Source organism: Conger conger, chromosome 12 (genome assembly GCF_963514075.1).
Source record: "Conger conger chromosome 12, fConCon1.1, whole genome shotgun sequence".
Lineage (NCBI taxonomy): Eukaryota > Metazoa > Chordata > Actinopteri > Anguilliformes > Congridae > Conger > Conger conger.
In genome coordinates this window covers 47,554,999-47,566,008 of record NC_083771.1, presented here as the reverse complement: position 1 = coordinate 47,566,008, position 11,010 = coordinate 47,554,999, and the positions used below count along the sequence as shown (strand labels likewise).

General features: G+C 43.6%; 1 protein-coding gene across 3 annotated transcripts; it reads right to left on the bottom strand.

Annotated features, from left to right (window-relative positions):
- Positions 1–237: 237 nt before the first annotated feature.
- On the bottom strand, positions 238–10,708 carry LOC133105471 (interferon-induced very large GTPase 1-like). Of its 3 annotated transcripts, XM_061215601.1 has the most exons (6): positions 10,327–10,708; positions 9,428–9,457; positions 8,616–8,722; positions 6,425–6,648; positions 5,830–5,887; positions 238–5,061 (listed from the first exon to the last, which is right to left on the bottom strand). In XM_061215601.1, the coding sequence occupies exon 6, from the start codon at positions 4,023–4,025 to the stop codon at positions 801–803; it is 3,225 nt and encodes a 1,074-aa protein (XP_061071585.1). In that variant the 5' UTR covers positions 4,026–5,061; positions 5,830–5,887; positions 6,425–6,648; positions 8,616–8,722; positions 9,428–9,457; positions 10,327–10,708; the 3' UTR covers positions 238–800. The 3 variants fall into 3 exon arrangements, with proteins under 3 accessions (XP_061071585.1, XP_061071586.1, XP_061071587.1); XM_061215602.1 differs by adding an exon at positions 6,991–7,071 and having other exon boundaries at positions 8,616–10,708; XM_061215603.1 differs by having other exon boundaries at positions 8,616–9,457.
- Positions 10,709–11,010: the final 302 nt, after the last annotated feature.

Sequence of the window (11,010 nt, the reverse complement as noted above, 5' to 3'; positions counted from 1 at the left end):
CCGTCTTCCATCTGAACTACGTGCCTCACCACATTATAATTTACAGAAACTGGGCGGGCCTATGAGCAAAGTGGGAGGGGCCAGGCCGCCATTGAAAGTATGGCATTTATATATATATCAGAATATATTGCAGAATAGACACAGTGCATAGATTGAACCACTCAAAACAAATCATTCAATAGACACAGTGCATAGATAGCTCAGTTCAAAGCAGTGAACAAAATACAGTCATTAAGGTCAAATCCAATGAAAGGTTTATTTTTAATGTGAGAATGTCAATGTGTCTGGAGAAATTCATTAGTTTTACAAAGATGAAAAACAAAGTTTCAATTCAGTTTTATAAATGGAAAGATATTGTCATAATAGTGACATATAACATAAAGTGATGATTATCTAACATATAACAGATCAACAAGGCAGGAAGTAATGAACACCTAAGCAAGAAGTGATGTAGAGCTGATAATTGCCAATGACACATGAAGTTCATGTACTTTAATTATAAGAATGATTTAAGCGATAGAAGACATATTTGGATTTTTGTAAAAAAAAAACAAAGAAAGAAAGAAATAAAATCTTCTTTAATATGGAGGTGATTTGTACAGATAAATGCTGCATAGGTAAGGACAGAGGCAATATCACTTTATAGTATGAATATGATTTTATGAGTACAATGAGCTGCTGATGGGATTAAGTCTCACAGAACCAGAGAAGACTCAGGGGTGGCTGCAGGACTATTTGATATTAATGCCACTCAGAAGAAACAATTTCAGCCCTAATGACATATAGGCTGTATGAAACATTTAATTTAATCTCCTGTTCATCTGGAAGGATTCCTTCAGACTTTCCGTGGCTTGTTCCTGGGTTATATATCTCCATTGGGGGGGAATATCAGCAGGCTTGGCTTTATATTCCTCTGCAAACTGCTTGTTAAACTTGCTGAAGACGTACTTCCAGTAGTCTGAGGCCTGGATGCTGGTGTCAGGCTGGATGAGCCAGTCAGGGTAAATGCTCCGATAGTCCTTGTATGGATGGTATTTTGCCTCTGTTCCAGTCAACCTGAACTGCTTCTCACTGACAACATTAGTGGAGCAGATATTGCTCACTAATATCTGTGATACACGATTTCTCCATCCTGCAATGCCCTGAGGACGGTGAATGGAAGCAAAGTGCTCTGTGTGGCTCTTGCCACCAGCTTCACAGGGGGTCTTGCAGAAGGGACACTGCCTCCCACAGCCAAACACCCTGTTAAACAGCACCTTCTGTGGCTGAAAGGGCAGTGAGGTCAGCCTGGCCCTCACATCCCCACCTTTCTGAAACTCTCTGGTAAAGGCCTGCTCCATTTCATCCATGAACACCTGCAGACACCGGGAAAAATCTTCTGGCTTGGCAGTGTTTAAGGCTAGGACTGCTCTGAGGGGGTCTTTAGGGATGATAAGCTCCTTCGCTAGGTCACTACAGATATCCTGAATGAACTGCTGAATGTTCTGGGTCTCCTCACCCCTTCTTGCTGCCTGTTCAGCTGCCTTCATCTGTGAGGTCTTGATGGCTTCCTTTATTTTTCTAACCACCACCTTCAGGCGGTTCATCTCAATGTTCCTGAGGCTATCTCCCTCCGAGAACTGCTTAACCATCAGCTCCAATATCCAGTCATGTACAAAGACCTGGTAATTTTCAATGTATCTCACAAAGTCCTGAAAGTCATCATTCTTAAGCAGCTGCTCAAGGATTGTGAAGTGGAAGAAGGTTTGAGTGCTGAAAGCAAAGGCATTCTGCCCTGATAACATTTCATCCACAAGGTCAAGGCCCAGAGTTTTGGTGATGCATTCTTTCACCGCAGGTTGAAGACAGTTGGAAGTGAAATAATTGGCTTTCTTCTGACACTGGTCTCTTTTGTTGAACAAGTCCTTAAAATCTGTGTAGTACTGTTGCTTGAACTGTTCCAGACAGTGATGAGGATCATTAGCATGGATGAAAGCCAGATGCATTTTTTGAAACTCCCGTGCTGCATGTCCACAGATGTGGATCTTCAGCTTGGCCTGAAATTCAGCAGTTGTTTCCTGATTCCTGTGCCTGTCCAGGATTTCGTCTACCATGCAAAGCAACTCCATTGTGTATGTTTTATGGTAATCAGATCTTGTTCTCACTTTCTCATCGACAAACTGCTTGCTCTGCTCAATGATGTGATCAACTACCTGCTGGATCTCCTTCAGCTCCTTTCCTGAGGATACATTCCAAAAGCATTGTTTTGATCCCAAATGTTTACTTTTCACTTTGAATGGCTCTCTTCCATATTCAGACAAGTTGCCAACTTTTGACAGTTTTTCACGAATTGAGCTGCCTTTCATCTCTAAGTTAACCCGCAGCTGGTTGTAGATGTTTTGCACAATGTCTCGTTCTTCCATGCCAGGGAAGCGCAGCTCTGCTACAGTCTCATCCCACATCTCCTCAAATTCATCCTCCAGCTGTTGATCTGACATATCTTTACTTTTCCTGCATTTCTCAATCAGCCCCTGCACCTTTTTCTCTATTGTGGCCGTTTGATTGTTCTTGATGCTCTCTAACCTGAACATACCCTTTCTGATCTCCACCGCTGCCTCAAGCTTGTTTTTCACAGAGTTCTCTGTCTCCCTCCTGATGGTTTTGGCTGTGATGTTCAAGTTTTCCTTGTATTTCACTACCAAGTTAACATGTCCCTCTTGCCTCTTGTAGAATTCAGTGAGGTTGGCCAAAATGAGTGTTTCCCCTTTAGTCAGTTCAACAAAGGCCTCATTTGTCAGGTGGATCAGTAACTCATCCAAATTCTTAAATTCTGCTTCTGTGCCAAAGTTTGACACCTTTGTCTCAGCTTCCATTAGCCAGGAGTACATGTTCTTCCTGAAGGCCCAATCCCATTGGTTGAACTCAGTGCAAAGCTGAGCATAAGCTTCAGCCACAAGGCTGTTGCGGAAACTGAAGATGAAGTTCTCATACTTCACTGCTTGCCATAAGCTCTTGGTCCATTCAAGAAACTCAATGATTGTGTGTGCTGAGCTGTTTCCAGATTTTTGTTCCATAAACTTCTCAATCACATTGCTCTTGAAAAGATCCACAGACTCACTGTAGCCAGCATTGACAGGGGCCATGGGAGGGTTCCCATGCCAGAGCCCAGGGATGTACCAGGTGTTTTTCTCTGCATCATACTCCATGACATCAGTAAATGTTTTGTTGTTTCCCTTCTTTTCCATCTTAGCTGCTGCTTGGGTCATCTCATTCAGCTGCTCCAGCAGAAGCTTCCTGTCTCTCATGTTACTGTCATGGGCAGAAATGTCTGGCACATTCTGGTGCACAAACTGACAGCAGGGTTTTCTCCCAACTTCTTTCATGCGCAGGAAGGCGTGCACCACAATCTGCAGGATATCGTTCATTTCCATGGAATTCTCCATGGCGATGTTGATAACTGTGATGTCACTCAGCCCCACCACCAGAGTGGCCAGTTCATTATCATGCTCATGACTGTCATCCAGCTGTGCCAACTGTGGTGCCTTCAAACTTTCAGTGTCAATAATCATGATGTAATCACACCCAAGCCGCACTTTAAAATCCTCTTTCACTCTGATGAGGAGCATGAAGGCCCCTCTGGTGCACCTGCCACTACTGACAGCAAACTGGACCCCGAACATGGTGTTCAGGAGGGTGGACTTCCCAGTGCTCTGTACCCCCAGTACAGTGATCACCCGGATCTTACATTTGTCCTGAGTGAGATCATGGAGTTCTTTCAGAACCTGTGTCACCCACTCCAGAGGAATATTGCTTGAGTCTCCATCCACCAGCTCCAGAGGAAAGCCCTCCTGTAGCAGCTTGGCACAGAGACGTGGCAGGCGCTTAATCTCTGGGGTGAGGGCTTCAGGGAGTGAGCAGGCCGACTCGTACAGCTGACCCATTTCCCTCAGGAAGTGCTCAGTCCCCAAGGAGCAGCTGGAGATCTCCTTGTCCAACTGTGCAATGAGCTCCTTGTTTTCTGAGGAACTCAGAACTTCAATGCTCATTTTAATGTTTCCCTTTAAAATTCCACGGATAGCCAAACGCAGGTTTTTGTTGAATTCTGCATCATTCCTTCCCGGATGCTTTATAATGATGTCACTGGGTTTTGTCTCAGAAACAAATTTCCTGAAGTCATCCTCATTGAAGGTCTGGCTCTGTGAATTGGTGATCAAATCCAATGAGTTTTAAAGTTCTCAGAGTCCAGAAATCTTTGTTCAAACTTAAAGTCATCGCAAAACACAAATATAGCAGTCGAAGTGTGGCAGAGGAAAGCGTACTGAGTTTCAAAGTCTCTGAGGTCCCCACGGAGGTTAGCTATAGCCAGAGGCTCAGAGAAGATGTCAGTGTTTTTGTTCCCACTGGGCAGATACCAGCTGATTTCCACCAGCCCATTGGAAATCCTCCTTGGGGTGTCACCACACTCCATGTTTTTGTGAACAAAGGTGTCGTGGTACTGCTGAGAGTTGCTGAGGACTTGGTTCAGAATGTGAGACTTGGACATGCTGCTGTTTCCCAGCCCCACAAAAGAGACCATGGGGAGGTCAGACAGAACAATGCTCTCCTCCACAAACCCTCTTGGGTCATCCAAAGAGTGTGGCTTGTACGTTTTCACAATATCCCTCATGGCCCACAGCATTAAAGTACACTGCTGGGTATCACATTTAGGAAGCAGCAGAGGCACAGAGAACTGGCACATGGACATTTTCAAAGCCATCTCCTGCTGGAGAAAACCATCTGAGCAGAGAAATACAGCAGTTATGACGTCAAGGGGGTTGATTCTGTTGCTGTGGTCCTGTGGATTGTTCATGGTGTTCAGTAAACTATCCAGGCTTTGGGGCTCTGTGTCCTGTTCTGAGGAGCAGCTCATTCTCCGAAAGGACTCATTTACCATCATCAGCTTCCTCAGGAAACACCATGGCAGAGATTTGAGAGACTGGATGCTTTCATCAGATAAAGTCTCTCCATCAATCTGCAGCACCTGGCTAAGAGTCAGGTGGTGTTCCAGTCCCAGGTCTCTCAGCAGCTCCTCCAGGCTGGTTCCTGTCATTGGGGATGGAAGCTGCATTAGTACATATGCACAGTAGTACAGTAATAAAATCATAAGAATGCACCTACATACACTTGCACATCAAAAAATGACTAAAGTTCTTGGCAGAGTGAATGTTTCGTACTCCTGAGTGATGCTATGGCTAGTTATTGTCCCCTGTTCATCATCAATTCATCTCTAGCCCTGGACCATGATTCTGAGGTGTTCAGGGACACTTGTATGCAGTGATCCTCCCTGCCGAGTCCCTCCCCCCACCCTCAGAGCTGCTCCCTCATTTACAGGCCTTACTGGACTCCTGGTGTGTTGAACCAAAGTCTGATGCCTTAACCTTGCACCACCGTGGAGCTCCCAAAATTTTAATGTCTATATTTAAACATGTCACAGGTCACAGAAATGTATTCTTTAATTAAGTTCATTCCAGGCTTAAAAATCACTGCTGCTAGAGCAATAGACCCTGACTGTCACTAGGTAGGTCACCTGGAAACTCATTATTCTCCACCTGTTGAAACATGGGAAAGGGAAGTTGTGGGAAATATAGAGGAGAATAAGGATCGAGGACAATTAGTCAGATGGAGGAAGTTATTATTTTGGTGAATTTGTCCAGGGCCAGGACCCCTCCTCCAACACTTGCCCTCTCACTGTGCTGGGACATTGGATTTCTGCTTGGTCCAGAGGGAAGAGAACCTCCCACTGGCCTACCAGCACCTCTTCCTACTTTGTTTCCCAGGAGGTCTCCCTCCTCTTCTGCTTGGGGTCCTCACCTTTACTGATGGTCTCATCTTCAGACACACTCACACTCTGCTCTGAGTCTTCAGTTTCCTGCAATGAAAAACATCACAGACAGTGTTTTCATAATTGGCAAGTCTTCTGTTTTTGTTTTACACAATATTTGAATACATTGACTATTAATATGAATTCATACATTAATTATTAATATGAATTCAATACATTACTATTACTCTTATTAATGTGAATACTAGCCGGTATTTCAGGAAGTGGTTAGGTTAAGTGCTGCTTAGTTGAATAATGCAGCTGGGACCTGTCAGTCATAGAGGCTATCCAATCATAAGCTTTCAGGCATGAGTTCTGGGTGTGTCTCAATATGACTCTATGAATGGCTCTAGAGCAGAGATCTGAAACCCAAATCTTGGATAGCAGCAGTGTTTCCTGGTTTGGTGTTTTTAGCAAATGTGTAATTTAACTAACTGATTGCTTGTTTGCAAGGCCTTCACAGGATGCCTACAACAACAGACAAAAAAACCCTTTTTTAATTTGGCCCTCCAGGACTGGAATTAAACAACTGGACATTCTGACCTACAGAACTGGAGTTTGGCTCTGAGATTGGTCAAATCTCACCTCCTGTTCTTCTTGTGAAATACACACAGTGTCTTTGGTGACCTTACTCAAGGTCTCATCCATGTTTTCAGTATCTGCTGAACATCTATTTTCATCTGACTTAGGTGGGCAAGCAGAGGAGGGTTGGGACTGGGCCAGGCATGAGGATGTCTTCTCTGGTGCTAATTCTGTGCCCAGACGGGATTGGTTGTCTGTGGTCTCCTCTTGATTCTCAGTATCTGCACCTGAGATGCTCAAAGACAGACCACAGTCACACGCCCTGGTATATGAGGTCCAAGGAAGGGTCCCAAACCCTTAACATCCACCCAAGTAAAATGTGTCATTTTTAAAAACTGTTTCTTTAAAGCAGGGTGGCACGGATGGTGCAGTGGGTAGCACTGCCACCTCACAGCAAGGAGGTCCTGGGTTCGTAATCCCAGTCGACTGGAGCCTCTCTGTGTGGAGTTTGCATGTTCTCCCCGTGTTCGTGTGGGTTTCCTCCCACAGTCCAAAGACATGGAGGTTAGGCTGATTGGAGAGTCTAAATTGCCTGTGGGTATGAGTGTGTGAGTGAATGGTGTGTGTACCCTGCGATGGACTGGCGACCTGTCCAGGGTGTATTCCTGCCTTTCGCCCAATGTATGATCGGCTCCAACCCCCCTGCGACCCTGTTTAGGAAAAGCGGGTTAAGATAAAAGATGGATGGATGGATGGACGGAGTTTCTTTAAAGCACTGCGATGGTGCACAGCTAAGCACTAGTGGCTCAGCTAAGCAACATATAAGACATGGCTAAGCATCACAGTGGCGCTGTTATGATCTGCGTTTTCTGTATCTGTATTTTGTAAGTCCTCAGAATTTTTGCCTCTGTGCTTCCAGAAGTCTGTCTGTCAGTTCATTCCCTATCATTTGTTTCACCTGTGTTCCACTCCCTGATTATTGTACTCACTGGATTCTTCTTTCCTCTCGTTATCTCCCTATATACACCTGTCTGTTTTGTGTCATATTTGCCAGATTGTCATGTGCTTCCGCGATACTTTCCAGTGTTTTTTCCTGTCTGATTACCTGTGTATCGACCTGTTTGGCTTTCGACTTCTGAGTCCTGGATTACCCTTCTCTTCGTCTTTGACCCGCTGTGTTTGGACTCCCTTTGATTTAATGGTTTGTGTTTTTGGTTTTCGATTCTGTTTATCCCCCAGTTTGGACTACATCATTGTTTTTGTTGCATCTGTTTGCCTGGCTATCAGACCCCTGCATGGAGTATCGTTTAAGAACTGTTTATTCTCTACTACACCTGTTTGCTGGTTCTCGACTGGCTTGTCTACTCTGCCTCAACGTTAATAAAGAATTTAACTTGAACTTCTGTGGTCTCGCTATTGGGTTTGTTGTTCTGAAGCCTGACAGGCACAGGGCATCACACTTTCGTTCGTTGCAGTTGCACACCGAGGACCAGTCCTGCCAGATCTGAGTATGGCATAATTGAGCCGCTGCTCTGAAGGAGGGACTTGGTGGGGAGGTTCACTACATACGAACACCCCCGATCACCTCGGAACCACAGTCTGGGGCTTGAGTTAATGCATGGGCGATTGAAATAAACAGCATCAACTTCACTTCCAGTCCCAGGCTGGCTGGAGTGGGTTTGGTCAGCACAGTGGGTGTGGCCAGTATAGTGGGAGTGGTTATCAGAGTGGGTGTGGCCAGTATAGTGGCTGTGGTTATCAGTGTGTGTGTGGTCATCAGTGTGGGTGTGCCTATTAGAGTGGGTGTGGCTCTCACTGACTGGGTGCTCAGGTGTTTCCTGTTGGTCAGAGTCTAACAGAGTGGGGCAAAACGCAAACAGAACAGCAGTCACAATGTAGGCAGATTCCTACAGCCATATACTGTATAGTCACAGCCGCCAGTGAAACATAAAACATTGGAAAAACAAATATTCTTTAAAAAACAGCCTTTATCATTGATGATGGAAAAAACAAAGAAGACATTTTGCATATTGTCAGCACAATCGAGCACTACTGCAAAATAAACCTAAATCATTGTCTTTTATCTTGGCGAGTACATTACCTAATTTACCCATTCGGGCAGCCATCTAGACTGTTAAGTTGAAATTGCTACTGCTTTGACTAGTTTAGCAAGTTGGGTGAATGATAGCTCGCTAAGTAATGACAGGAAAATGAAGCTAGGGGGGCTGGTTATTAACTTGCATGCTAGGTTTACCTGGGACAGGTTTCCTTGCAGAGCACAGTTTGTAGCCACATTCACTGCAGAATTTGTCATTCTGCCGACATTCACTGCTGCTTTTGGGACACTCCATCTGCATCCCTCTGGGCAAATACAACACAACACAACACAACACCACACCACAACACCACACCACACAACACAACACAACACAACACAATGATGAGAACAGGCCATTCAGCCCAGCAATGCTCACCTTTACCAAACACTAAAGTGTAACTACTGCTTAGTTTGCCTAAAAGCTAGATAGTATCTCACATTATCAAGCCTGAAAACCCCCCCAGTGTTTCTGCCTCCACTACATGTCCTGGCATGCTACTCCACACAGTGACCACTCCCTGTGTGAAAAAATACTTCGTAATATCTGTGAAGAATTTATCCTTGGCCAATTTCCATAAATGCTCTCTCGTTGTGCTAACCAAACTCACCCTGAAGAATCGCCTGTAGTTCACTTTGTAAATTCCTTTCATGAATTTAAAAGCCTCAATCAAATCACCCCGAAGTCTCCCTTTACTAAGCTTAGAGAGAATAAGCATCTTAAGTCCTCATTACTTTTATCTTTTATACATGGAATCAATCAGGTTTCCCTTCTTTGAACCTTTGTAATATCACAGTTACAGCAAGAAGAGTCAAAGCACCTTGTACAAAATGTAGAAATGTGAGGTTGGCGATGTAAAAGAAACCAGGTAATTCCCTTCCAAGAAAAGTAAACCGAAAGTAATTCTTTGCATGTCTGAAAGCATTGAGACTACATTAATTTAGCAGACGGTGTGATCTGAACAACTCACCTGGTTTTTCAGCAATGGTGCCAACCCAGACTAATAACAAGAAAAGACATGTTGCATCACTAAAGTACAGAAATCTGAAGAGTCCTTGCAAATTGTGATTATCTTTCAATCATGAGGAGACAAAAGCTTCAGCAAGTGCAAGTGCAAGTAAACGGGTCTATTGGAAAATACATTGAAAATGTTGCTGTTGTCTTGATGGGCATTTAGAGTAAATACTGTTGCTGGTAAGAATAAGGCCAAACCACAAACAGAAAATCCAGTATTATGAAATAAGCTCAATCCAAACAGCAGCAAAGGGAAGTGAGGAGTTCATTGAGATGATGAAAAAAATAAGACTAGAAATAAATGCAGATGTGGTCAATGTAGTTAAAGCTACACACAAATCTAGGTTGATATATCGAAGTTTATTTCAGATGTCTTGAGGGAAATCTCTGATATCAAATTATAGGAAGTGCTTAGTTGCAATTATTGCTGTAAGACCAGTTATTGAATTTAAGGGGGCAATTACTTTTTTATTCAACTTTTCATTGTTTGATAACTTTTTTCACTAAATCAATGAAACAATCATTTAAATATTTACTCAGATTCCCTTTGTCTAATATCACATTTTGTCTAAAGATCTGAAACCATTCAGTGTGAAAGATATGCAGTAATGGAGGAAATCAGGAAGGGGGAGTTTTTACGGCACTGAATGCATTCTCAGCTCAGGTCTTTTCTAGTTAGTGTTGCATTAACACCGGGCATTTTCTGTGCATGTATGATAAGCAGTGAATAACACCAATGATGCCCTTGCCTCCCATGCCCAGCACAAAGTCCTGCACGGTCCTGTGCTATAGTGATTGTTTGAAGCTGTTTATATTAGCCAGTAATATGAAGATGTTTAATTTAGCTTCACTTACCTATAACATCTCTTCTGTAATCAGTTCAGCTGCAATGCTTTTTCTGTGAAAAATAAAGCAAAGTGTGAAGATGAAAGGAAACTGATGCGCCAAGCTGAGTGCGTTTAACAATGACCCAACACTCGACTGTCAGGCAATGTTCTGGTTTTGCAGTCTTTCTGGGAAGAGCAGGCGTGGCATCTCTTGGCTTTACTTCCTGTGCCTTTTGGTGAGACTTTGGCTGGAGCAGGACCAGATTCCTCCATTGGTAAGACCTTCACAGTGAATGCTGTAGAGGTTACATTTTCTAATCCTGTTATAAGTTATAAAAGCTTTAAGAATTATAAGTCAATATAAACTGATACATTATGGCATTGTGCAAAACTGCTGTGGTGTGCTGCTAGGGAGTGGTAGATGTCTGTGAGACTTCCTCTTTCAGACCGGACATTTGATAACAGGATGCTGAGTCGAAATCAAAATACGATTGGGCGAGAGGTATTGCCAACTGAGAAATAAACATGTTGATCCTAAAATCCAAACCGGGTCGAAACAGAACAAGATGGTAATACAAGAGGCAGTGGTCAAAAACAAAACAGTTCCCAAAGGGTATCAAACAGAATATAACGCTGGAATTATTCAACTAGTAAAACAAGTTGGATGAGAAAAAGGGCAGCTACACAAGGTCTTTACATCCTAGAGAAGAAC

Coding starts and splice junctions, on each gene's coding strand:
- LOC133105471 (XM_061215602.1), bottom strand. CDS start 4,025: ATGAGCATTGAAGTTCTGAGTTCCTCAGAAAACAAGGAGCTCATTGCA.